Source organism: Euprymna scolopes, chromosome 45, assembly GCF_053919585.1.
Source record: "Euprymna scolopes isolate OS-2025 chromosome 45, ASM5391958v1, whole genome shotgun sequence".
NCBI classification, from domain to species: domain Eukaryota; kingdom Metazoa; phylum Mollusca; class Cephalopoda; order Sepiida; family Sepiolidae; genus Euprymna; species Euprymna scolopes.
The window spans coordinates 122,204-149,534 of NC_136526.1; the positions used below are offsets into that span (position 1 = coordinate 122,204).

Below are 27,331 nucleotides of genomic sequence, written 5' to 3' on the forward strand. Positions count from 1 at the left end.
ATATATATATATATATATTAAATGGAAGAAGTCACATTTATTTGTTTTTATACATTGTCGGTCGTTCAAGCTATTTTCATTCATTAAATTTAAGTTTTTCGCTTGTTATCGATTTCTTTCGCGCATGTTAGAACAATAAATAACTGCACCCGAACGACATTAAAATTTCCGTTTCATTTTGTTGATACCCTCAACACGGGCTTCTCCACAAATACCTATTATTTTGTTAACTTTTATTGTATAATTTTCAATAATGTACTTTTTAAATATGTTTTATTTCAATAAATCGCTTCGCTTCACAATAGAAATATTGAAAATAATAAAAGGAACTGATTTTCCTTGTCACCGCTTCCGGTAGAACTTCGCAGAAATTAGGAAGTACTTTAGCTTACTATAACCCATCGGGTCGATTAATATGCATACAGACACTTGAGAAGTTTTCATATAATTTTCTCAATAGATTGTCAATTTATATCATATTTCTTCTTCCAAACAATCACGCCTTTCCCATTGAGGTATGAAAATAACAATTAAAACAAAAAGGGAGATAATTCTAAATCTATTTCCGATTTCGATGACTGAAATACTAAACTGGTATTCATTGGATCAATATGTTTTATGTTAAGACGATTTGCTACAATATTTTAATTTATAAATTATATAGTCGTCCTCTTATTTTTTATTAAAGCAAATAAATTATGCCAAACAAGATTTGACAAAACGTGAGTATTTATTCCTTCAATTTCTTCGGTTTTGTTCCATTTTGTAAAGTAAAGAGCAGCTTCATACACTACATACAGGACAGGGCAGGGGTGCAGCTGCAGCGGGTGCACACATCTTCAGCATAAGAGCTACTTAAGACATGACTAAGTGATCTACCATCTATTAAAATACAAAACATATTATTTATAATTTTTAATTAAAATTAAAAATCGGTTTCACAAGGAAGAACAAACAAAATTAATAAATTGTACGATCGTTTCGGAAACGATTTTTTTTTTTTTTTTGAGATAGACAATAAGTCTTGGACAATAATTTTATCATTTAGTTTTTTGAAACAAAGTCTCCTCATGAGTAAAATATTGGGTTTTTTTTTTTAAAGACACCAAAAATAAAACTTTTTTTTTAAGTAAGGCAGATGTGTCTTTTAATGGTTCGCCTTTTAAATCTCGTAAGTATCATCGTCAATGCATTCATTGGGATGTTAAATGCAGTTTGATATTTTTACTGATGAGGAGTCTTTGTTTCATAAAACTAAATGATAAAATTATTGTCCAAGACTTATTGTCTATCTCAATAAAAACATTGTTTCCGAAATGATCGTACAATTTATTGATTTTGTTTGTTCTTCCTTGTGAAACCGATTTTATTTTTAATTAAAAATTATCAATCATCTTACTCAATATTAAAATAGCTCTAGGATATATATGCCTATCGAGCTTATTATATATTTACATTACAACAACCACTGTTTTCTTTTATTTTATTTTAATTGTATTAATGAATTTACTAATACATTAAAATATACTCTGTTCTTTAGACTGTTGTTCTAATCCTCTCTCTCTCTCTCTCTCTCTCTCTATATATATATATATATATATATATATATATATATATATATATATTGTAAATTAATTTTTATATGTACAGTATATGCGTTTTAACCTTGCATGACTACATCAACCCATATTGCATTGTACAACTGTGTGCATTTTTGTCATTACTCTGATGACTTGCATTAGATGGAATAAGTCAGGGATGCATAGTCCGGACAGTAGCTGCTAATAGCCAACCTCAAGCAAACTTTTTATGCTCATCAGTCATGATGGAGTGATATTTAGACATAATGTGGAAAAAAGCTGAGTCACATGAAATAAGTACACCCAAATAATGCAGTCAAAAAGGCAGCACATTCACTGATGTTGGAATCCTCTGTGAGTAGGTTCCATAATTGTCCATGAGCTCTGACCTTCAGCTGAATGTCGGCTTATAGTGTCAGAATCTCTGCCCTCACTCTAAAAGAGTTCAGGTTAGACAGTGTTGTAATTTTCGATGTGACTGAAAAAATCGCAGAATTTTTCTGGAAAGGATAGCACATCAATATAGAGATAAATGTGAATAAAACAAAGTCGTAAAAGCGTTTATTAAACTCTGAAAGACAATTGCTAATTTGGTCTTTCTATTGTGCACTATCAAGCAGCGCACATAACTGCCCTTGTGTTTCCAGTTCCGCTGCGAGGTTCTGAAAATTTGCCAGCGGCAACATTTTTTTTCAATACAATGTGATCTACCCAGAATGCCCTTACGATCGACAAGTTGATCATGATCGACGTAATGGGCACCACTGCATTAATGAGACATACTATCTTCAGAATAATACTTTGAGATTTTATATATTTTTTGGTACTTGTTAAGATATGGTCGACAGATTGATTCTTTTTTAAATATGTTCTTGTAAACAAAAATAATATCACTTACTAAATTGTCATGTCGAAAATGGTAATATATCCAAAAATTACAAAAGTTTAAGTAGAAAGTTATTTATAGTTGAAAGTAATTTTTACATAAAAATTGCATTTTTGTGTAGATGTTTTTAACATAGACGGTAAGATTTCAATATAAGGGACATAACTCAGGGGCTAAAATGTTGGCAGACATTTTATTTTGTATGAAAAATATAAGTACCGCTCATGCAGAAAGTAGACATGCATTTAGTCTAGTCTTCTTATTTGCTGCTCAATTATTTTCACTATCAATTTGAGGACCTGATACATCAACTTTAATATTTTCTAATTACTTTTGTTCCTTTAATGTTGTAATCTTCTATATATATATATATAAAAGGCAGAATGTGTGTGACCATTTTGTGTATTTCAGCCGGTTTTGTGTTCGTTCAGCTTTTTCGTATAAAAAGCGAAACTAATTCAAAGCTAAGCGCCACTGTTCCCAGCAATCGCACCGGGAAACGTCCAGAAGCAATCAGCTTTGATCAATGTGGGGGCCAAACTCCATATATCAGACAATTGCTATTCAATCTGGAAAATGGGGAGCTGGTTTCCCCCTCCCCAACATCTTGGTGAAAAAAAACAGTCAAAGCTGCCCCGCAGCAAAAGTAAAATCCGCTCCTTCTATTTGACCTCATTTTTAATGAGGTCAAATAGAAGCAGAGCAAAAATTTAGTCCGCTAGTTCTATAACGTCATTAGTAGAGTTAACTTTTCAGTGGCCACGTGTCAATTCTGTATTTATTACTCAAATTAAACCTTCACTCCATTAGTATGTCGCGGTGGTGCAGTGGTTAACGTTGCATGATTTTTTTTCACACTTTAATTTCCAACTTTTCCTCAAGGGCTCAGGTTCGATCCTCATACTCACCTACTAAAACTTTTTTTTTTAATTTACCCCCCCCCCCCATCCCCGGAGTTTTGATTTACCCAAAACCACACACACCTCCAAACACCCAGGCAACTCCGGGTACCCCCTGCTAGTCTATATATATAAAAGCGAAAATGCTTGTGTGTGTGCGTTTTCGTGTATGTCCGCGAAAGGATATTTCCCGCTTGCTTTTCACTCGGGTTGCTTCTTCTTAAAACTTTTTATGTCACGTCTAAATGATAATATGTATGAGTTTCGAACTGGCGTCGAGTGTGTATTTAATTTGCCCGAATTTCAAAACTTAAATATTTAACATTTTTTGATCGCTGCATGTCAATTCAACGTTTTCGTATAAAGAAAGAAGCGAACAGATCTGCAGTGAATAAATAGTCCCACACTCAAAGATGACGTCATTAACTCGTCAAAAACGGGCACCTGCCAAGTAGCACGTTTGTTTTTTCACACTTTATTATTTTCCAACTGCGCGTCAAGGCGTCGTAATTTTTTTTAAAACAACCAACGATTTTTGTTTTCATTTACCCAAAACACACACACCTCCAAACACCCGGGCAACGCTGGGTACCCCCCCGCTAGTATTTCAGAATTAGATTTAGGAATCAGTCTCACACAACTGCTTATATCATCTGACATGTGAAATTTGTGATAATCTCAATGTCCTTTGTCACCTTGACCTTTCAACATTTCTTCAATAACGTAGTGCATTTTGTTATTTTTCATCTTAGTTTCCGATGCTATTGCTTTTATATTTCTTATAACTCCACCAGAAAATGTTTCTTGATTTTTATATCATGAAAACTAAGTATTCAACAATCTCTTATAATATCATTTCAAATGTCTTTCTTTATTTTGTTGCAAGCAATTCATTATCATTTTGAATACAATTCATTATTAAACTATCCATATTTGATTTTGATTCTGTTTTTCGATCTTGAATACTTCATATTCTAGTTATCCATTTATGCTATATTTAGAAATCCTGCTTTCCCAGCCCCCACCCCCTTTGACGAATTCTATCCTCTATGCATATCCTTTTCGACTACAAAATTTTTCCTGCTTTTCTTTAATGTATTTCAATGTATTTCACATCTTCCTAATTTCATGACGTCACCTTATGTTGTAGAGACCATTTCTTTTACTCATACATCTGTTTTGTTACCTTCAGTAATTGATATATTATTGATTAAAATTAATTTGAAATAGAGTATATCATTTTATTAGTAAAAGTTAAACAAAGTTTATATATGGAAAATTTCTAAATAAGTAAATATTTGAACATCTAAAAAGAGGAAAACGAAATCAAATGTATATTTTATTCAAGACAAAAAAATGAATTCAAGCATAAAATGAAGTCTTAATTTATGGAATTTCGATAATCTTATTTGCATTTGGAAATTGCATATCATAATGTTTTGTTTTTCTCTTGTTTTTACAGATAATACAGTCAATAAATACATTTTTGAATGAATAAATAAATGCTGTATTGAAACTTAAAAAATCAAGAGAATAAACAACATCACAGAGTAAATGAATTTAATTTAAAAAGATACATGAATCTATTAATTTAAAGAAATCTTGAACTTTGTGGCAATGCACACATGACTGTAAAAAGAAAAGAATTGTGGTTAAATGTAATTCCAACTAGCAAGTCATATTACGACTTTGCAATATATATATATATATGGTTATTTATCTGAGAATTATATTATATCGTTTCGTTGCTGATTAAAAATAAAATTGAAAAATCTAAATTTTGGAGTAAATGATTGTAAATGAAATAATTTATATTTGCAATAGTATATAAAATCTACTTGTATGTAAAGAGACTGATTTTTCTTGCGAGAAAACCTACATTCTGCTAAAATGTTAAAGTTGAACCACCAGAAAACACCTCAGGTTGAGAAGACATATTCTTGCGAAACGTGTGGAAGATCATTTTCAAAAAGAGATAATCTAAAACGTCATATTAGGATACATACAGGAGAAAAACCATATTCTTGTGAAATATGTAGCAAATCGTTTTCAGCCAAACAAGATTTAGAACGACATATCCAGACGCACACCGGAGAGAGGTTACATTCTTGCAAAGTGTGTGAAGTTTCTTTTACGAGAAAGTCAGATGTAAAAAAACACATGAAAGTGCACACTGGAGAGAAACCATATTCTTGTAAAATCTGCGGAAAATCGTTTTCGGAAAGCTCGAATATAAAACGACATATCAGGACACACACTGGGGAGAGGCCATATTCTTGTGAAGTATGCGGGAGTTCTTTTATTGAGAATTCATGCTTGAAAGATCATATGAGACTACACACAAGAGAAAAACCATACTCTTGTGAAATATGTGCGACTTGCTTTAAGCAGAACTCACACTTAAAAAACCATATGCGAATACACACAGAAGAAAAACAACATGCCTGTGAAATTTGTGGTAAATCATTTTCCATTAGGCACAATTTAATACGCCACATCCGAACACACACTGGGGAGAAACCATATCCTTGTGAAATATGCGGGATGTCTTTTACACAGAAGTCACACTTGATAAAGCATAGCAGAATACACACTTGAAATAAAAAAAATGGTGCATGAACATCATGAAACAAGATCTAACAGAACTGCGTCTCACTAAACTGGCCAAGCATTTTGGACAAAACTGTCTTACAAGTGAGACAGAATCAGAAAACAAGTCTGCTACAGAAATAGCCCCAAAAATAGTCAAAAATACACAAAGAACTTCACTTGCAAAACTGGAAGAACGGACCTACCAACATTGCTAAGTATTGATAAACATAGCAGAATACACACCAAGATCCAGGCTTAATGACCAATGCTTTTGAGAAAATGTGTTGTCTAAGCAATGATAACAAGTACAGACGACATGACAATGAAATGTGTAGCTATCTCCACTGGACGATCTGTAAAAATTTTAATATTGAATGTAGTAGAACAGTCGGAAATAAGTCATACAGCATCCACTATGACTATCCAATTCCTACAGCTACGTACCTAGAAAACGATGCCATAAAACCTGACATAGTGATATGGGATAAGAAGGTTAAAAAAGACACCTTAATAGAAGTTAGTGTCCCTAATGATGCTAAGTTAAACAGAGCTGAAAGGAAAGCGGTAAAGAAATATCAAAGTCTTATGTGTGACATTAAAATAAACTCGAATCTTAGGAAGATCGCCATCATTCCAATTATTATAGGAGCAAATGAGCTCCTGAAAAACAATTTCAAAAACAACCTGGCAAATATACCCACTAAACCAAGTGTAAGACAGATGCAAACAATTGCACTTAAAGGATGGTCAGAATCTTAAAAAGATCTCAGTTGGAGTATCTGAGCTTCCGGGTGAATGTTTAACATCTGGTAGGATGCTCCATCCCCAGTTTGAACTAACTGATGAGAAAAATGACAAAAAAAAGAGATAAAAAATGGTGTATGAACATCATGAAACAAGAGCCAACAGAACTAGGACTATTACGAAATCAGACAAACATTTTGGGCAAGACTGCCTTATAAGTGAGACAGAATAAAAAACAGGTCTGCTACAGAAATAACACAAAAAGTCGCCAAAAATACACAAAGAATTTCCATTGCAAAACACTGGAAGAATGGGCCAACCAACAGCATGTTAAGTATTTTCTGAATGAATTCACCTATGACTATACAGATAAAGAGGCTCCAAAGAAAAAAGAGGTTTCACACTACTACGATCGGGACAACTCAGAATGTATCGAAGAAAAAGAAGATGCAAGGAAGTTTAAGTCACAATGCATTGCTTCCCATTCACTTTTTAGACAAAGAGCCATGCCAGAAATCAGTGTTTTGTCTTTCATAAGATGTTTCTTCCAGCATCAACCAGTGACAGCAAGAAAAACATCCCTAGAGGAGACCAAGAAATAGAAAAAAAAGATATGGTGATTTTATCAAAATACATATACACACGCACTAGAAGGGACACAGCCACATCTATAGACATACATACATAGATGATCACAGCGACACGCATATGCATAGACATTAAATAAGAGACACACATACAAATACAGATATGAATAATAATAATTCTGATTTTGTTTATCAACGTCTTTCTGGAAAGGGATGGGATTCATTTCCAGAGGATTTTCCTTAATCTCGGCTTCAAACCAGAAGCATCAAAGATCATAATAATAATAATAACAGCAATACTAATAATAACACTAATAATAATAATAACAACAATAGTAATAATAATAAATAATAACAATAATAAAAAATAATAACAATAATAATTATAATAAAAGTAATAATAACAATAATAATTATAATAAAATAATATTATTAATAAAATAATTGTAATAATAAAAATAATTATAATAATAATAATAAAAATAGTAATAAAGCATAATAATCATAAAAAGAACAATAATAAAAATAATAGCAACAATAATGATAATAATAAATTATAATAATAATCATAATAAAAATAATAATTGTTTTTATAATAATAATCATTAGAGAATCTCTTCCCTCTTTGCAACGTTTACAATAATGCGAATATACACTGGAGAGGAGGTAATATGAAATATCTTGTAAATCATTTTAAAAGAAAAAAAATCATGTAATCATATCCACAGAAATAACATTGGCTAATGCATATAAAGTGACTTGCTAGGGAAGAAGTCATATTCTGCTAAAAGATTTTGGAGAAAATCTTACTTGACCAAAAGCGAACAAATACACACTGAGGGACTACCTGGCAGATATATCTGGTGAACCAAGTGCATAGAGATACAAACAATTGCACTTGAAGGCACATTCAGAATCTGTAAAAGATTTCTTAGAACGTGAAATAGTGGATTAATGTCCGGCATCTGGTAGGATACCTCATCCCCCAGTGAGAAGAAAATGATAAGAAAATGAAAATACAAAGAAAGATTCCATTTTCTTATGTGGTACAGTATTTTCAAGAAAAAATTTATTATAACTTGCATTTTAAAACATTCATATTCTTTTTAAATTTGTGCTTCATCTTTTTTCCAAGTTCATTTTTAAAAGAATGCTTATTTTAATGCCTTGCAAGACTGTGAATTCATAAGTGATTCATAATAAAAAATAGAAATTGTGTGTGGAGGTTTAAAAAGTCACTGTATGGTTTGAAAGAAAGCAGATTAATTTGCAATCAAGTATTTCATGATTATTCGATTAAACAACAATTCAAACAATGCCCAGTAAACCCCTGTTTGTATTCCCAAAAGAAAAGATAATAAATTACTGATTTTAGTTTTATGGGTTCATGACATTTTAATCGTATCAAATTATAATTACTGATGTTGGCTAGGTATCATGGTAACCTCTTGAATTTTAAGTGATACTTAATTTCAGAAGAGTTTCCAATGGGTAGCTATCTGTACAATTCCTAGAGATGAAGAGTTTGGTGCTGAGACTTTTTCATTGCAGCGCTGACCAGATGGATTAACAAGTAACACAATGTGTAGGAGACAATCATCTATAAATATAAAAGCGAAAATGTTTGTCTGTATGTGAGTTTTCATGTATGTCCAAGAAAGGCTTTTTTCCAAGAACCGATCAGTTGCCTCACAACTTCTTTTTATATCGCGCCTAAATGATAATATCTACAAATTAATCCAGGTCGCCTGTCTATTTAATTGACCTAACTTTAAAACAAATATTCAACAATTTTCGATCGCCGCATGTTCGAGGCACTTTTCTACGGGAAGGGGTCGCTTTTTTCGCCTATATTTTCGAAAGTCCTCCCTCATTCGATTGACTATCCTTAATTTAAACCTACGTCACTTCCAGTTTGGCGATGGGTGCAACAGCAAAGACGTCGTTTTTTTTTCACATTCTTTTCCTCCTTTGCGGTACGGGTTGGAGCCTGCCTGCCTACTTCCACTTTTTTTGTTTTTTTTTTTGCTCAACATACACCTCGAAACATCCGGACAACACTGGGCACTCAGGCTAGTCTATAATATAAAAGGCAAAATGAGCGCAAGCATTTGTGTATGTCTGCGAGGGCTTTTTCCATTGGGCTTCTCATGTTGTTTACATTTCGGGAGAAGTTTCTTTATACTTTTTATATTGTAATATCTCAGATTTGCAAACGGACATCGCATCTATCTTTATTTTAATCGAGTTTTAAAAAATTCCCTCCATCTTGTCCTTTCGAGTGTTTGTTTATCTTTTTCATATAAATTAAGCAAAACTTTTCCCTCCCCCCTCCCCTCTCTCGTCACATTAAAAAACGGCCTTGTGCCAAATTTGCTCAGTGGGGAAGCAAATAAATGCACACCGTTCCCGGCAATCGCACTGGGGAAACGTCCAGAAGCAATCAGCTTTGATCAATGTGGGACCAAACTCCTTATATCAGACAATTGCTATACAATCTGGACAATGGGGAGCTGGTTTCCCCCTCCCCAACATCTTGGGGAAACAACCAGCTAAAGTTGGGTAAACAAACCCAAAAGCTGTCTCGCAGCAAAAGTTAACTCCACGACTTCTATTTGACCTCATTAATGAGGTTAAATAGAAGCAGCAGAGTTAACTTTTATTGCGGATATGTTTTTAATACTTTTAAATAAATTCAACCGTGTTTCAGCTACACTGTATTGCTGGCCGAGCGGGTAATGTGTCAGGTTTTTTGCACACTTTATCTAAAGGTTGTGAGTTCGAATCGTCGTGTGAGATGTCTTTTTTCGATTTTTAAAGGTTTAATATTGAAACAGGGTTATTTAAGCTATTTTTCACGTTCTATGTTTTTTTTGTTTTTATTTTTCAGATTTTTTAAAGAACTTTTAACGTTTGTTTTTCTGTGTTTTTTTGCCATCACATTCGCGTTTTCTTTTTTTGTTTTTGTTTTCCGATTTTAAGAAATTTTAACATCGTTCGTTTGCCTTACGTTAGTTTTTTGTTTTGTTTTTCTTTTCGATTTTTTAAAGTTTTAACATGTTTTTATAATATTTAAACAGGGTGATTACTTAGATTATTCTTTTGTTTTGATTTGATCCCCCCCCCCGAGCACACACACCTCTAAACACCCGGGCAATGCCGGGTAGCCCCCCCCCCACTAGTATCTCTATATATAAAAGCGAAAATGTATGTATGTATGTACGCTTTTCCTCGATGTCCACAAAAGGCTTCTTTTAGAAAAGCGCTTGCTCGGTTCACAACTTCTTAAAACTTTTTATATCATCTATAAATTGTAATATCTCAGAGTTACCCACGGAGCTCGCCTGTCTATTTAATTTTATTGACTTTCAAACGTTAATTATTCGACATTTCCCGCATCGGCATGCGTTACATTCGGTTTTCGGTATAAAAAAAAGCAAAACTCGACTCTAATCACAGGCCGAAAGCCAGTTGTCTCAAGAGAGCTAAGTAACGTTTGTTCAATGTCGACTTCGTCATATCAGACTGTAGCTTTCATTTCGCTCCTCCTAATAAACAGGGAGCGGGTTTTTAAAAACAAACAAACCGATTTATTCACCTCATTCAAAACTGTCCCACACAAAATGCTAACTGCTGAATACCTATCGCCGTCACGTCAATCAAAAACGCGCACTTGTTTTTTTAAACACTTTACTATTTTCCAACTGCGCGTCGTGAAGGCTTTGTTTTTTTTTTCACAGGCACCTGTTTTTTTTTCACATTTTCGGGTTTTTTTTCAAATACCCCGAAAAACACCCGGGCAACGCCGGGTACCCCTCGCTAGTATAATATAAATCTCACCTGTCTATTTAAATGTATGTATGTCTGCCTAAAACTTTCAACAGAGGCGACGGATTTTCACGAGATCAGTATCGTTTTGAAGCTCGACTCTTTGGGCGACAAATATCGAAAAATTTGTTAAAAACATTAATTACTTCACCCTCAAGCAGGCGCTTTTCTACAGGAAGGGGTCGCTTTTTTCGCCTATATTTTCGAAAGTCCTCCCTCATTCGATTGACTTTCCTTAATTTAAACCTACGTCACTTCCAGTTAGGCGATGGGTGCAACAGCAAAGACGTCGCTTTTTTTTTTTCACATTCTTTTCCTCCTTTGCGGTACGGGTTGGAGCCTGCCTGCCTACTTCCACTATTTTTTTTTGTTTTTTTTTGCTCAACATACACCTCGAAACATCCGGACAACACTGGGCACTCAGGCTAGTCTATAATATAAAAGGCAAAATGAGCGCAAGCATTTGTGTATGTCTGCGAAGGGGTTTTTCCATTGGGCTTCTCATGTTGTTTACATTTCGGGAGAAGTTTCTTTATACTTTTTATATTGTAATATCTCAGATTTGCAAACCGACATCGCATCTATCTTTATTTTAATCGAGTTTTAAAAAATTCCCTCCATCCTGTCCTTTCGAGTGGGGTCTTTTTCATATAAATTAAGCAAAACTAATTGAAGCAAAGGCAGCCACCTGGCCTTTGGGGCAGAGAAGTGCTTCACTTAAAGTAATTAGGGTTGGTAACGTCGGGGAGACCCTTCATATCATACAATTACTTTTGAAGTCAATTAGGTTTAGTCAATGTGGGGGAAACCCTTTATATCAGACATTCCCCCACATTAAAAACGACCTTCGTTGGAGGTTTAAAAGCAACGCCATTTCTGCAAGTCAACTTTTTTATTGACATTGCTAAATTTGAAGATGTCAGGTTTTCACTCACTTTCTTTGCTGCCTTCAAGTCACGGGTTCGAGCCTGCCTGCCTACTACCACTTTTTTTTACACCTCCAAACACCCGGACAATGCTCGGCACCCAGACTAGTCTATAATATAAATCTCACCTGTCTGTTTAAATATGTATGTTTGTATGCCTGTTTAAAACTTTCGACAGAGGTGACGAAATTTTCATGAGATCAGAATTGTTTTGAAGCTCGACTCATTGGACGACAAATATCGAAAAATTGGCTAAAAACATTAATTCCTTCACCCTGAAGTGGGCACTTTTCTACAAGAAGGGGTCGCTTTTTTTAGCCGATATTTACGAAAGTCCTCCCCTATTTTCGATTGACCAACCTTAATTTAAACCTTCGCCACTTTTGGTTTGGTGATAGATGCAACGACAAAGACGTCAGATTTTTTTTCACGTTCTTTTCCTCCTTTGTGGCATGGAGTTGAGCCTGCCTGCCTACTACCACTTGTATTTTTTTTTTTTTGCTCAACACACACCTCCAAACACCCGGGCAACACCAGGCAACAGGCTAGTAGAATTATAAATAAGGAAGGTGAAATAAAAAAATTATATTAAACAAAAGAAAAGAATAAAGTTATAATGACTAATATGTCAAATACTAATATTTAAGATATACGTACAATCATGTTGACACACTGGTTCTCACCAGATCATCGAATTTAAGCAATGATGAACATGGCCAGTGCCAGATGGGTGACCATTTAGGAAGGCTAGGCTCTGTATGTATCACACCAAGTTGTAGAAATTTCCAGGTTGGTATTTGGGGTCAGGTTTAATTCACGGGGGAAATACACTCCTGAATCAAGATGGAAAGTAACGGGAAACTACTGTCCTTAATTGTCTTCCCAAGATTACCATGGCTCGACAATTTAGAGAGCCATGGTCATCAACATGGTTAAACAGCAAGGCCACTGCATGTCAAATATAAAAACTATAATACATAAAAATCTTTTGTAATCTCAACAATTATTAGGATTTAAAAATAGTTATTCGAATGATATATTTGATACAAGAAACAATGAAAAGAATACCAATTCAAGTAATAATGTTTGTTTTTAATAAATACGAGAATAGAAATGTAATTTTACTAAATTCTATGCATAAAATATAGTTGAATGTAGAATTTTTAATAATTTATGGAAACACTTATAATAATAAAAAAATGTTTTCCATTACAATAAAAATAAATTCTGTATTAAAATCAAAGAATAAATAATAAGTATACGTATCAAACCTGAAGGATGAATACAACGGATAATATGACACTTCAATGTTCATAATCATTATTATCAATTCATTTTTATTATATCATTTGTATTCATTTTTATTCACCTTTTATGACTTGGTTCAACTAATTTGTCCAGTCGTAAATAAATTAATACAACGGCATAAATAATGTGGAAATTGATTCAAACACGCCTTATACACATTAGTTCAGTATCTGGGTAGATGCCAGATACCTCAGATTGCAACTGTCCATTGCTTACATTCAGAGAGTGGAGGATTTCGTTTGTTGTCATAAACACACTTTTCAAGCACTATGGATAATAAGCGAGGTAAGTTTATGAAATGCAAAAATTCTCAGTGGTAGTTTAACTATTGAACTGCCTGTATGAGGAACGGTCTCTACTAAGCAACTCTGTCAATTTTTTGGTCTACAGACTTGAAACTTGATGTATACGGGATTTGAAAATGTGGAAGGAATTTAATTTGGTTTTTAGCCGGTAAAAATAGCTGCTAAAGGGGCTAAGTTTTGTTAAAAAATACACTTCAACGCATTTAAAATTTACATATACTATGCTGTCACACTTGTTTTCATTTCCTACCTCACGAACACATGCGTTTTCTTATTGTAATAAGAACAATTGGACAGATTTGCCATTTAATTCTGTGGAGATTCATAAATTCCCAACCGGATGTTTACCCGTCGGCTGTCACAGACAAAGTGTGTAAACACGTCACTATGCATAGGCTTGTTGCGGGACTACAGGTGCCTGTGTTAGCCCTGCAAACTCAAAATAATAAAAATAAAATGGTGATGGCAATCAAACAAAAATGACAGAGACGGAAGAATAAATTTAATATAAAATTTATTTTTTAAAACAAATGTAATTAAGTGAACGGAGAAGACAAGAAAATTTCTTTTTAATTGAAAGTCTCTTCCTGCGACTGAGGTAATAAAATGAAATGAAGTAGAAAAATGAAATTTCTTGGTTAAAAATAACCAGTTCTTTTTAGGAAGAAATAAACAACAATAAAAAATCTATTTGCTTACTTTAGCAAAGAGATAGAAAAGGGGAAAAATCCATTCGGGTAAAAAGTCCATCTCCACGAGGAGAATTAATTGTCGAGCATACACGCATTTAACATCCACGTGGACAGAGTCGAATGCTGCTGTTTACAGCATGCTGACTGGGGTCGACTGATTTGTTTGAGTGCGAAAATTCCCTTTTATAGATTTCAACCGGCTCCATGAAGACCTTCAGAAAAAACACATTTTTTAAATTTGTTTTCTTCGTAATCCGATTGGCTGAAAAAACCCCATCTTTGTGAAGTAAGATGCTTCCCAAGACGTCCGCGTGAAAAAGCAGAGTTTCATTTATAAGTCCACAGAATTTGCATGGGTGTGCAAAGCTGAAATGATGTTTACACATCTGCACACGTGCAACTGGGTTTTACAGTTGGGGTAGCGCGCCATTATTCTGTTTGAGTAGATCGACACGATGGCGGCGAGGCTATGATAGGCTCGATGCATCCATCTGCCCCCCCCCCAAAAAAAAAGAGAAAAATAATAAAAGTTAATAAGCCAATGGGAGTGGGGCTTGCTAAAAATAAATTTAACAACCAACGTGTCTGTGGGAGCCGGTTAAGAATGGATAAAAGCCAAGTATTTTTGTAAAACGGGAGATAAGGGAAATAAACACCAAGAGGATAGCATACAGGTGCAGTCAGGAGAGAAGTCAACCCACTTTCGATGATAAAATTGTACAAATATCCTCGAATCATTAAAAGGAATGCTTTTGGTCAACACCTCTATCTCGCTTAATGTAAACAGAATGTAACAGTTGTATATGATCATAATTGTTTAACAAATAATAAAAATAATAATGCAAGATGGGGTTTTAAAATGAATAAATGTGTTTTATTTCATAATTTAAAATGCAGAACATTGAAATATAAAAACAAAATTTTGGTTTAATTTTACAGTTTTAAAATGAATTAACGTGTTTTATTGCTTTTACAGTAGATATTGTTCTCGGGTGCATATAATGATATGTGGAAACTATGCTTTTATATTTACATCTTTACAATAGCGCGTCGTCCTTAGGATTGCCAAACCATAAAAAATATTTAAAATCAAATCTTTCAGAAAAAGGGGAAGGCTACAGCATGGAATTTACTTGTACCGACAATATGTTTTGTGTAAATGTTGTTTGCTTGTACCGACAATATGTTTTGTGTAAATGTTGGTACGAATAAAACATTTTTTAAATAAATGTTATGCCTCTTTTTATAAATATCGTGTAATGTTATTTTTGCCATTCCTTTCTTTAATGCTATATCATTTTTTTTGATCCATCGGCAAGCTCAATATAATGTTCTTCTGGGTTAAAGTCATGTCCAAACGTAACAATTTTTTTTCATCATTAATAATATGGGCAGTAACCCCACAATCGACTAATAGTACTGTGGTTTGAGTTGTCCCCCTTTGCAAATTGGCTGTTTGGAGAAATGGAAAACTAGATGGCTCTGGTTGATAGTCAATTTTCATAAGTGGAGAAATGGGCAGCATATAAACGGTACTTTTTTTTAAGCAGTGTGAAGAGTGCAGAGAGTGAAACGACGGTTGGAAGAAGTGACGGCGAATTCTTTTTGTGACGGTGAATTATTTTTGGACGTTGAAGAGCTCGACCTTTTTGAAGGAACAGCTGTGTCTTGTATATTTTTTTTAAATTTCTTTTTTTTCTACTTCACTACAAGCTATTTCGGCCTTCACAAATTCCTGCTGCAGTTTGCTTCGTTGAGCGACAGCTATGATTCCCTGCTTACTCTCTTTTTTCCTGGCCAGCACCCAGCCTGTGTAATCAACTCCGCCACCTCCATAGTATTTACACCGGGCAGTTGCTGCAGAGCTATAGAAATATGGTCCGGGAAGCCATTGATAAAGGCCATCTTAACCATCTGTCGATGGCCTCCTCCATTGAATCCTGCTAGTCCCGTCAACCTCCTGATATTGTTGGCGTAAACATCGACAGGCTCTCCGGTCCACACCATATGGCTTAGTTTGCCATATGCCACAAACGGTCCTTCGGTAAATGCTTCCATAGTTCCCGCCGAAATAGCTTGTAGTGAAGTAGAAAAAATACCAGCTGGTCAGATACAAGAGCCGAACGTACTGCCTGACTAGGTTGGGGTTTGGCCTGAATTCTGCACCAAAAATCATGGCAGCGATCCTCAAAACGGTGCTAAGCAAGGAGGACGCAATCAGAAGAGCCACCAGTTCCTACATTGATGATATTTTGGTGGATGAGACGGTAACAACTGCGGAGGACGTAGTATAACACCTCAACAGCTTTGGGCTAATTGCAAAACGCCCGGAATCGTTGGAGAGAGGAGCTGTGTTAGGGCTCCAACTAAGAAAGGACCAGATAGGATGGTTAGTGTTCCGGAGGGGAATGAGATCCCGGAGGTGTCGGAAAAATTGAGCAGGCAAGAACTCTTCTCAATATGCAGAAGACTGGTGGGCCATTACCCTATTGCAGGATGGCTACGGACTGCATGTAGTTATATCAAAAGGCGAGCTTGTGGAGCGAAGTGGGAGGATGGAGTTGATAAAGAGACTGTGGACATTATAAGAGAGATTATTGAAGAGGTGAAGAGGGAGGATCCAGTGAGAGGTGCTTGGCATGTACCCAACAGTGCAGAAGGTGTTGTGTGGTGTTATGCAAGCTGTATAGCAGTGGGGGTCACCTTGGAGATAGGTGGTGTTACTGCAGAAGATGCTGCTTGGTTGCGGAAGAAGGACGATGTGGCTCACATAAATGTGGCGGAACTGGATGCGGTTATGAAGGGCATCAACTTAGCCTTGAAATGGGGGCTACAGAATGTTGAGGTGAGGACCGACTCAGCCACTGTGTTCTCTTGGATCCAGTCCGAAGCTACAGGAGAAAGGAGGGTGAAGACGAAAGGCGCTGCCGAGATGCTAGTAAAGCGTCGATTGATGATGTTAAGGCAGCTGATTAGGGAATTTGGTCTTCAACTTAGGGTCACTATCATTCCTTCAGCGAAGAACAGAGCAGATGTGATGACGAGGGTGCGGTAGACCTGGCTAAAGGCGCAGAATGAGGCGGCTGTTGCAATATGTTATTTGAATGAAGACACTCTGAAGGATTTGCATGACATGCACCATTTTGGAGTGGATAGAACCTTGTTCTTGGCCAGGAAGGTGGACCCCAGAATCACAAAGGAGGCCGTTAGGACAGTGGTTGAGAGATGCAGCTGGTGTCAATCAATCGACCCTGCGCCGAGTAGACACGAAGCTGGTGAGGTTCAGGTGGCAGAGAACTGGAGCAGGTTGGCGATAGACGTAACGCACTATCGACAGAGGCCGTATCTGTTAATGGTCGACTGTGGACCAGGAAGAGTAGCCATTTGGAGGGAAATCAAGGCAGAAAATGCAGGTGAAATTGCAAAGGTCTTGGAAGAGGTGTTTTTGGAGAGGGGACCAGTGACGAAAGTGCTAATGGACAATGGAACTGCCTTTCGCTCAGCTGCCATGGAGAATGTGTTGAATAAGTGGGGAGTGCGGCGCTATTTCAGGGCTGCATATAGACCAGGCGGAAACGGAATTGTGGAGCGGCATCACAGGACCATTAAGGCTATAGCTGAAAGGGGCCAGATTTCGCCACTAGAAGCTGTCTTCTGGTATAATATGGCTCCAAAGTCAGGGCAAAAAGTGGAGTCAGTGCCGCAGAGGGCAGTCTTCAAGTACGAATGGCGGCATCCCCGAACTGCACAGGTACCCGCGGAGGAAGGCGAGAAGCGAGCGACTGTGTGAGTGGGAGAGGAAGTGTGGATCAAACCGCCTGATGCTCGCTGTACCACACGCTGGGGGAGGGGCATTGTGACAAGTGTCCAGTCCCCGAACAATGTATCTATCGACGGCATCCCTCGACACATACTTGATGTGCAGCCGGTAGTGGTGTCATCAGAGGAAGACAGCGACGTCGAGCCAAGTAGCGACGTTCACGAAGAGGCTCTGCGGAGATCGCAGCGAGAGAGACGGCCGCCATGTTGGTCAAGCGACTACGTGATGGGTTGACATGTGATGATCGTGTAGATCAAGGGCGCGTGTGGTTTGAGTTGTCCCCCTTTGCAAATTGGCTGTTTGGAGAAATGGAAAACTAGATGGCTCTGTGTGGTTTGAGTTGTCCCCCTTTGCAAATTGGCTGTTTGGAGAAATGGAAAACTAGATGGCTCTGGTTGATAGTCAATTTGCATAAGTGGAGAAATGGGCAGCATATAAACGGTACTTTTTTTTTTTTAAGCAGTGTGAAGAGTGCAGAGAGTGAAACGACGGTTGGAAGAAGTGACGGCGAATTCTTTTTGGACGTTGAAGAGCTCGGCCTTTTGGAAGGAACAGCTGCGTCTTATATATCTTTTTTTTAATTTCTTTTTTTTCTACTTCACTAAAGTCATCAGAAATAATATGAGGGTTTATTCTTACCTTGTAGTATGAATGGCTGTTTTCTTCAGTTTGTCTTTTTCTGCAGAATTTTATATCATGAGTTCTTACTTCGCAAAATTTACATCACCTGTTTTTGTTACAGTTTTTGCGAAGTGGCCATATTTGTTGCACCGAAAACACGTCGGAGGTTGTTTTTTATTTGATGTCTTCATGATGGCGTATTCCATTTTGTGTTTTGTGTTTTCCTCATATGATCGTAGTGATGCCTTGAATTCCATCAAAGTTGGTGGTAACTCTTTGGGTAACTATGGCATTTAATGTGTTGAAGGTAGGCGGCAACCTCTTGAGTAACATAGCTGTCGCCAATGCGTCTGAAATTGTCTCTCCACCATTTCGAAAAGCAGCTATAGCTTTTTCAGCACGTATAACGTAGCTGGTAACATTTTTGTCCTCATATTTTTGGAGGGTAGACAGTTCAATATACAAAGCAATGATTTTTGGTTTGGTTTGGGACAAATAATGTTCTCTTAAAATTTTTAAAGCTTTCCTTCCATCATCTTTCGCATCTTGCATGATTAATGCCAAACTTCTATCATCTAGAACTTGAATCAGTTCCGCGAATATATGCTCGTTTCTCTGTGGGTCAATTTCATCATCTTCCTTTTTTAACTCGGCTTTTAATTTTAGCCTGTGGAATTTAATTTTGAACATCTCATAATTATTTTCATCGTCATCAAACATTAGTCGGCTGGGCCTATAACCTGTTAAATTAGACATGTTAAATGTATGTGGTGGTCAGTAAAAGAAGGTCCACACGCGGAGATAGGTTATCAACGTCTTTATTTTAAGAAGGTTTACACCAGAAAGAAAGAAACATGACTCCTTAAGGGGCATACTCATGATGCTAAGTTTACTCTCTTAACAAAATTACACACTAAAAAAATACAGACTTACGTTAAAATTTATCATAATGTTTACGTGAAATTTAAATTGATGAACACAAACAGACGGGTAGTTGAAAAGAGCAGGAGGGTGGTCAAAATAGACTGGTTTTCTTTTCAACTATGCACATCCGTACTAACCGACATGGAACATTCGTGTAATTTTTGCCATCTTTTAATTAAATTATTTTTCTATGTTCCTGTTTTTCAATTTAATTTTCTTTACTTTATTTTTCAAGATTATATGAACATTATTTTACGGTGATAATTATACGCTCTTGCTTGCAATGGAAATATTAGAATGTTACATGCAAAGATTACGTTAAAAAAATAAGCGTAAAAAAAGTAGAAATAATTTTTGCAATTATAAATTTTTTTGTGAGAATATTAAATAAACAATGCTTAATTCAATGATAATATTGGTAGTTCGAGAAATTAATTTTTCTTTGAGTTATATCGAATTCATTAATACGGACTTCAGGGGCTTTTTTTCATAATGTTCATATAAAAATTATTTTATTTTTATTGTTACAAATTACGATGCTTTATTTACATAAAAAAAGCAAAAATAAATTCTTGTGTTTTTTATTTACTACTGAAAACCATAACTTTAGTAATGGTATTTTTTGTTTAAACAAAATAATACATTTTCACCAAGATTTAAATAAAAATAATTAGTTCATTATATTCTGCGATCATTATTTGATAAATACTGAAAATTTCATTAAAATTGGTTAATTTTCAGATTTTTGGTGATTTTTTAAATAGAGGGAGGGGTCAAAATGTTGGTAATCCGGAAGAAAGTGAGAGCTTGTTTCCTCCGTTTGCCTGTAGGTGGCGTTAATGTCTGTCCACCCAGTTACGGAAGCACAAAATGTATATAATGGCACCCTTGAAATAAAAATAAATGTTTTTGTTATATTTAAATTTTAAACATTTTGTTTTTGTTTTTGCAAACATATTTAAGTTTTATTTTTTTTCAAACATATTTACGTTTTTTTTTTTTTTTTTTTTTTTTGCAAACATATATGTTTTATTGTTCCAGACGTTCTGTTGCTTATTTATTTTCAAACATTTACGTTGTTTTTTTTGTTTTTTTTTTACAATTCTTACATGAAAGTGCGGAATACTTAATGCACTTATCGTACCGCGCTAGTTTTAATTCAAGTTAAATTCAAGTTTTTATTTCTCTTACCTTGAAGTTGGACATAAAATCAATATTTATTATGTTTAAAACATAATCAACGTTTTTTCACCCCCCCCCCTTATAAAAAGTATATAAAAATACGTCAACTTTTTTTTATCAATTATTTATTTTTTTATGTCACATATTTTTTCACATAAAATGTTAAAACAAATGTGCCGTATCTTTACACCCTAAAAAATCCTTTAAAATTATCACTTGTGTAGGTGCTGAAAACGACAATGAAGAAATTTTAGTTAAAAAACAATTTTTGTGCGATGCAGTATGCACGCACACAAACATGGCGACCAGTGAAAACAATACCGAATACACTGGATAATAAAGGTATTAATATGAGGAAAACTACTTGTCGCGAACAAAAAATGTTTGCAAAAAAAAAAAAAAGAAAAAAAGTAAATGTGTTTGGAAAAACAAAAAAGAAACGTAAATGTTTCCAAAACAAAACAAAAAAATATGAAAAACAAAAACGTAAATGTTTGAAAATAAACAAGCAACAAAACGTAAATATGTTTGAAAAAATAAAACTTAAATATGTTTGCAAAAAAAAAAAAAAAAAAAACGTAAATATGTTTGAAAAAAAATAAAACTTAAATGTTTGCCAAAAAAACAAAAACAAAAAAAAATGTTTAAAATTAAAATATAACAAAAACATTTATTTTTATTTCAAGGGTGCCATTATATACATTTTTTGCTTCCGTAACTGGGTGGACAGACATTAATGCCACCTATAGGCAAACGGAGGTAACAAGCTATTCATTTTGCCCGTACTAGTTCTTATTGAAATGTACGTGCGCGTAGTTACGTGATCTTTCACAAGGCGCATGGATACATGGCGGATATTTTAAATGACAAGAAATATTTTTCATAAAATAAAATAAGTTTTCATCTCATTGAAATACTTTAAATAAAATTTAAAAAATAGTTTTCACCTCATTTATAGTAAAAATAATGTCAGTAAGTTTTCACGAGCAGTTTACAACAACATTTTTGTTTTTCGGGTTTTTTTTAAATTTTTTTGTTATTTGTATGGATTTTAACAGGTGCTTCTGCGGTTTAATTTATCGTTTTTCCGTAAATAACGCGCCGACATACACCGAGCCGAAAAACTGTTTAATTTTTCACAAAAATGGGAGGGAAGGGGGGGGGCGATGTTGCGAACGCGCGACACCACCCATCCTCCACCGCCCCCCTTCCCATATAAACAGAATTTTTGTGAAAAATTAAACAGTTCTTCTGCTCGGTGTATGTCGGCGCGTTCGTTACTTACGGAAAAACCATGAATTAGGGGGGGGGGGTCTGCGACGTGTTACTTACGGAAAACGGTAAATTAAACTGCAGAAACACCTGTTAAATGTTGTACAAGTTCTATAATTGAATAAACCACCCCTAAAAAAAAAAAAACGAAAAATAAAAATGTTTTTGCAAACCGCTCGTGAAAACTTATTTTTTTAGATCAATTAAAAAGCATTAAAAAAAAACTACGTAACATAGAAAAATGAACCACATTTCTTTGTTTTTGAAAACTTTCTTCTTATTTCAAATGTCTGCTAAAAAATTCTTCCGCGATGTAATAAGTCACTCGCGTGCACATGCGAACACATCATGTAAAAATAGCATAAACGAAGGCGGTGGGTGCGGTGCGGACCGGTGCGGTGAGATGGCACAAAATAGTGCGAGGGTTCAGGGGTTAATACCATGCAAACGGAAAATTTGCGACGGGTTTGAATATCAGATTCGTTGTCAGCGACCCCGAAAACCTTCCGGAACCAAATTTTATTAGTCGGTGTTCTATTGTAATTTAAATTGTCAAAAGAAATAACAAAGAGTGGATGCATAAATATATAAATATTTATATATTTTTCATTGTGCTTGTTGAGATTGGTCAGGTTTTAAACCGACGCATTTCAGGTGAAAACATTATTACGTACTTACGCGTCCTGTTTCAATTGGTATAAATTAACAAAAATTGTATTTGATAGCACAAAGGTTTTCAGGTATTCTGAAAACGAATATCGCATGTAAAATTGTCACTGACAAATAATTTTATGTAATAACGTTATGCTTTCCGCCGGCAAGCCAAAGAAAGCACGTGCAGAGCGTTGTTTTGCTTATGGCGACCACAGAGAAAACATTATTACGTACTTACATGTCATGTCGAAATTAGTATAAATTCCAAAAATTACGAAAAATGGTTGAGTAGAAAAATAATTATAATTAAAAATACAATTTACAACAGACATAAGGAAATAATAATTTTATTTAAATAACATTTTTTTTTCAGAATTAATTTATTAGAGTAAGGTTTAATTAGAATGTTAATTTATTTAAATAACAATGATTGTTTAATTTTTAAATGAAATTAAGAGGATTGTTTATTCTTTCAAAATAAAATTAAGAGGAACATACAGAACGTGTCTTTGATTTTTTTTTTTTTTTTTAGTCTTGGTTAGGTTCTTCTTTACAGTAGCGTCAAACATAATTTTTGTTAATTTATACTAATTCATACTAATTTCAATAGGACACGTAAGTACGTAATAATGTTTTCACCTGAAATGCGTTGGTTTAAAACATCACCAAATCTACATAAGCACAATGAAAAATATATAAATATTTATATATTTACGCACACACGCTTATTTCTTTTGACAATTTAAATGTTTAATTTGGCTTTTTTCTTTGTGAAAATTTGGCTAAAATTATCAATTTGGCCTGTTTTGGCCCTTTTTCCTGAAAGATTTGACTTTAAATATGTTTTATGGTCTGGCAACCCTGAGAACGACACGCTATTGTAAAGAAGCATCTTTTAATCCAACAAATATTTGATTAATAATAAATAAAATAAATAACAGCGTGTAAGTTACGCAGAGAAATAAACATAAAGAGGCAATAATTTAAAGAAACGAATAAGGGGAGATAATTCGAAATCTGTTTCCGGTTTTGAAAGACAGCAGATGTCTTAGACATTTTGTTACCAGCTTTGAATTTTAAATTTACAAAAACCGTTTATTTTATTCTTTCTTTGAAGACAATTTAAAGTGTAACAAGATTTGGTGAAAAGTGAGTATTAATTTCCCTAATTTCTTTGTTTTTCTTTAAATAAAATTCTTAATGCACTAACAATATATACGTTCTCTAAAATCACTTTGAAATGTCAATATTTTATTCTAAAAAAACAAAAACAAAAAAAATCAAAAGACGAGTTATTTTAATGATAATTATGTTCAATTTATTTTAATTAATTTTTTAAAAATCGATTCCCAAACTTTTTCTGTTTATTTTATTAGTTTTTAACAACCACTAAAACATTAAAAACTTAAAAACTAACCACTGTGACTTCTATTATTGCGTTTAGAAAAATGTTTTTTGCGGACCTGTACGAAAGTGCCCATCCCCATAAAAATATGTTTTTCACCATTTTTCTTTCAAGTTTTTTTTCCGACGATTAGCATAGACTTAAGGGCAGATTTGCCGTTTAGTTATACAAATATGCTCAAACTAGGTAATCACTAGGTGTGTCAGAAATTTCGTGAAAAATAGTGAATAATTCCACACTGTCTTTCCAAGCTTATAACTTCTCGAAAAATGTAATTCAAGCCCTAACTTTTGTTTTCAATTAAAGGAGCAAGGACCAAGGTTTCATTAAAAAAAAAAATAAAAAAAACGTGTTTTCTTTTAAAAAGGTTTTAAACTTTGGACTTTACAGGTAAATTTCTAAAAAAACACTACTTTTTTGGTTTAAATTTGAATCTCTTATTTATTGACCTTTTCTCTTCAATTTGTGATATATAACACTTTGGTGAGTAAATTAATTATTTACTTTTTAATAGACATTTCAAAATGGAAGGCGTGAATTATTCGACCCCCTGTCTTTCCAAGCTTATAACTACTCGAAAAATGTAATTCAAGCCCTAATTTTTTTTTTCAATTAAAGGAGCAAGGACCAAGGTGTCATTAAAAAAAAAAAGAAAAAACAAACACCGTGGTTTTTAAAAAAAAAAGGGTTTAAACTTCGAACTTTACAGGTAAATTTCTAAAAAACACTACTTTTTTTGTTTTAAATTTGAATATATTATTTATTGACCTTTTCTCTTCAATTTGTGATGTATAAAACTTGGGTGAGTAAATTATTTACTTTTTAATAGACACTTGACAATGGGGGTGGGCGTGAATTAAAAAAACGTTTGTCTAAAATATTATATTCGGTTTATTGGAAAGAGCTTAAAATTTCACATTAACCCTGAAAATATCGTAAAAATAGAATCAATAGAAAAATTTTGATAGATTTTTAAAGGTTAAAAATTGAAAAATATTAAGTTCGTAAAATTCATTACTGTTTTAAAAAAAAAATTTCTGTTACTTTTAAAACAACTTTAATAGTTTATTTTGGAAGTATAATCCATAAAGAAAATAAACAACACACTTTTAAAAGAGAAATTACGAGTTTTTTTTATATTTTATTCGCAGTTTTGTGTTAGGGGTGTCAAAAATTCCTACAAAAATTCTGATACACCTAGGTAATCACTAAAAGGGACACTTAATGATCGACACCGGTATCTTAGCAGAAGCTTCTTTTTTTTTCTTTTTTTTTACATGTTTCACAAACTTTAAATGGCTAAAATATAATCACATAATTATTGATAATGTGATCGATCATCATGTTATTAAAATTTAATTTAAAATATTTCTAGGGCAATTGCTCTTGACATATCTAAGGCCTTTGATAGGGTGTGGCATAAAGGTTTACTTCATAAGATCGCTAGCTATGGTATAGCTGGAAATGTCTTCTCAATTATTAAATCATTTCTTTCTGATAGGTTCATAAGAGTAGTAGTTGAGGGACAAAAATCAGAAGCTCACAGTATTAATGCCGGTGTCCCTCAGGGGTCCATCCTGGGCCCAACTCTTTTCCTGATCTACATTAATGATCTTCCAAATCACATCCTTACATCATTTGTAGACATTTATGCTGACGACACTACCATTTATGATAGCACATCTAAGACAGTAAACGACCAAGTTCTCTCCAATTCTCTCTCCTCTGATCTTGAGCACGTAGTACAATGGGGAAAGGAGTGGCTAGTTACTTTTAATGCATCTAAAACCAAGCTTCTCTCTTTACATCATCAACATTCTAATCCACATTTGGCATCAATTGAAATGAATAGCTCTCGTCTTCAGGAGGCCTCAAGTTTTGACAAGCTTCTGGGCTTGACCATTACTCCTGATTTTAAATGGAACAAGTACATCAAATCTGTTGCCAAGGCCGCTGGAAAAATGGTGGGATCTTTCTATCAATCCGGTAAATATCTCACTGCTGAGGCTATTCTCTATCTATATAAGAGCCAGGTACATCCAAGGATGGAATACTGTTGCCACATCTGGGCAGGAGCTGCTAGAAAGGACTTGTCCTGCCTTGAAAGAGTTCAAAATAGACTTCGTAGCCTCGTAGGAGATGTCCTTTTCTCCTCCTTGCAACCTCTATCTCACAGAAGAGATGTTGCGAGCTTGTCTCTGATGTATCGTTATTTTCATGGAAAGTGTTCGACTGAGCTTCAATCTATGGTCCCCCCTCGCCAAACTTTCACAAGAAACACTCGTCTAGCAGTAAACACTATCAATAATTCCCCCCACTCTTTATCTGTGCCTAAACCTAATCGTAGATTCCATGAACAAAGCTTCTTTCTTAGAACTGCACGCCTGTGGAATTGTCTTCCGTTTTCCTGCTTTCCGACTGACTACAATATGGTTGTGTTCAAGTCTAAAGTAAATAAGTTCTTGATGAGCCATTCCATATAAGTTATCAAATTTACCAAATTTTCATTACTAATGATTACTATATTGCCCAATTTCTACTGTACACTCTTTAACCCTTATCCTTGAGTGGCCTCTGGGCCTTGATAATGTGGTGATGCCTATGTAAAAAAAAAAAAAAAAAAATTAACCACGTTAAACAAATAATGCAAGATGAAGTTTTAAAATCATTAAATATATTTTATTTTATATTTTAACATTAAAACATTGAACAATAAAAATAAAACTTTGGGTACTTATGTATTTTTTGGTATTGTGCTAAAATAATAATGTTATTATTTTGAAAGCCATTCTTAACATGGGGAGTTTTTTGTAACTATTCTGTGCTTCCAACTTACAATTAAAAAAATATATTGTGAAACTTTAATTAACACGAAAAAAATATTTAAAAATAGCGTGGTACCAAAAATGCATAAACACCAAATTTCTCTTTAATTTAACAGTAGATATTGTTCGCGGATACATACGATGGCAGAGGGTACCGTGCTATATTTATATAATTGTTGTTTCCTTTTTTTTTCTTTTCTTTCCAGCTTAAATTCAAGTTTCACAATACTTTTTTTTTTTTAAATTGTAAGGTGGAAGTACAGAATAGTTACAAAACACCC

General features: G+C 34.3%; 2 protein-coding genes across 2 annotated transcripts in view; both read left to right on the forward strand.

The window, feature by feature from the left end:
• LOC145269043 (uncharacterized) overlaps positions 1 to 8,657 on the forward strand; it is a 38,038-nt gene extending 29,381 nt beyond the window's left edge. The window contains exons 3-4 of the mRNA XM_080124644.1: positions 689 to 722; positions 5,236 to 8,657. Coding sequence (XP_079980770.1) covers positions 689 to 722; positions 5,236 to 5,963 — 762 coding nt within the window. The 3' untranslated portion in view covers positions 5,964 to 8,657. The remainder of the gene's footprint in view (positions 1 to 688; positions 723 to 5,235) is intronic.
• Positions 8,658 to 23,516: 14,859 nt separating this feature from the next.
• Positions 23,517 to 27,331, forward strand: part of LOC145269044 (uncharacterized) — a 71,651-nt gene continuing 67,836 nt past the window's right edge. Inside the window, exon 1 of the mRNA XM_080124645.1 lies at positions 23,517 to 23,969. The gene's annotated coding sequence lies outside the window, so the exon portion shown is untranslated. The remainder of the gene's footprint in view (positions 23,970 to 27,331) is intronic.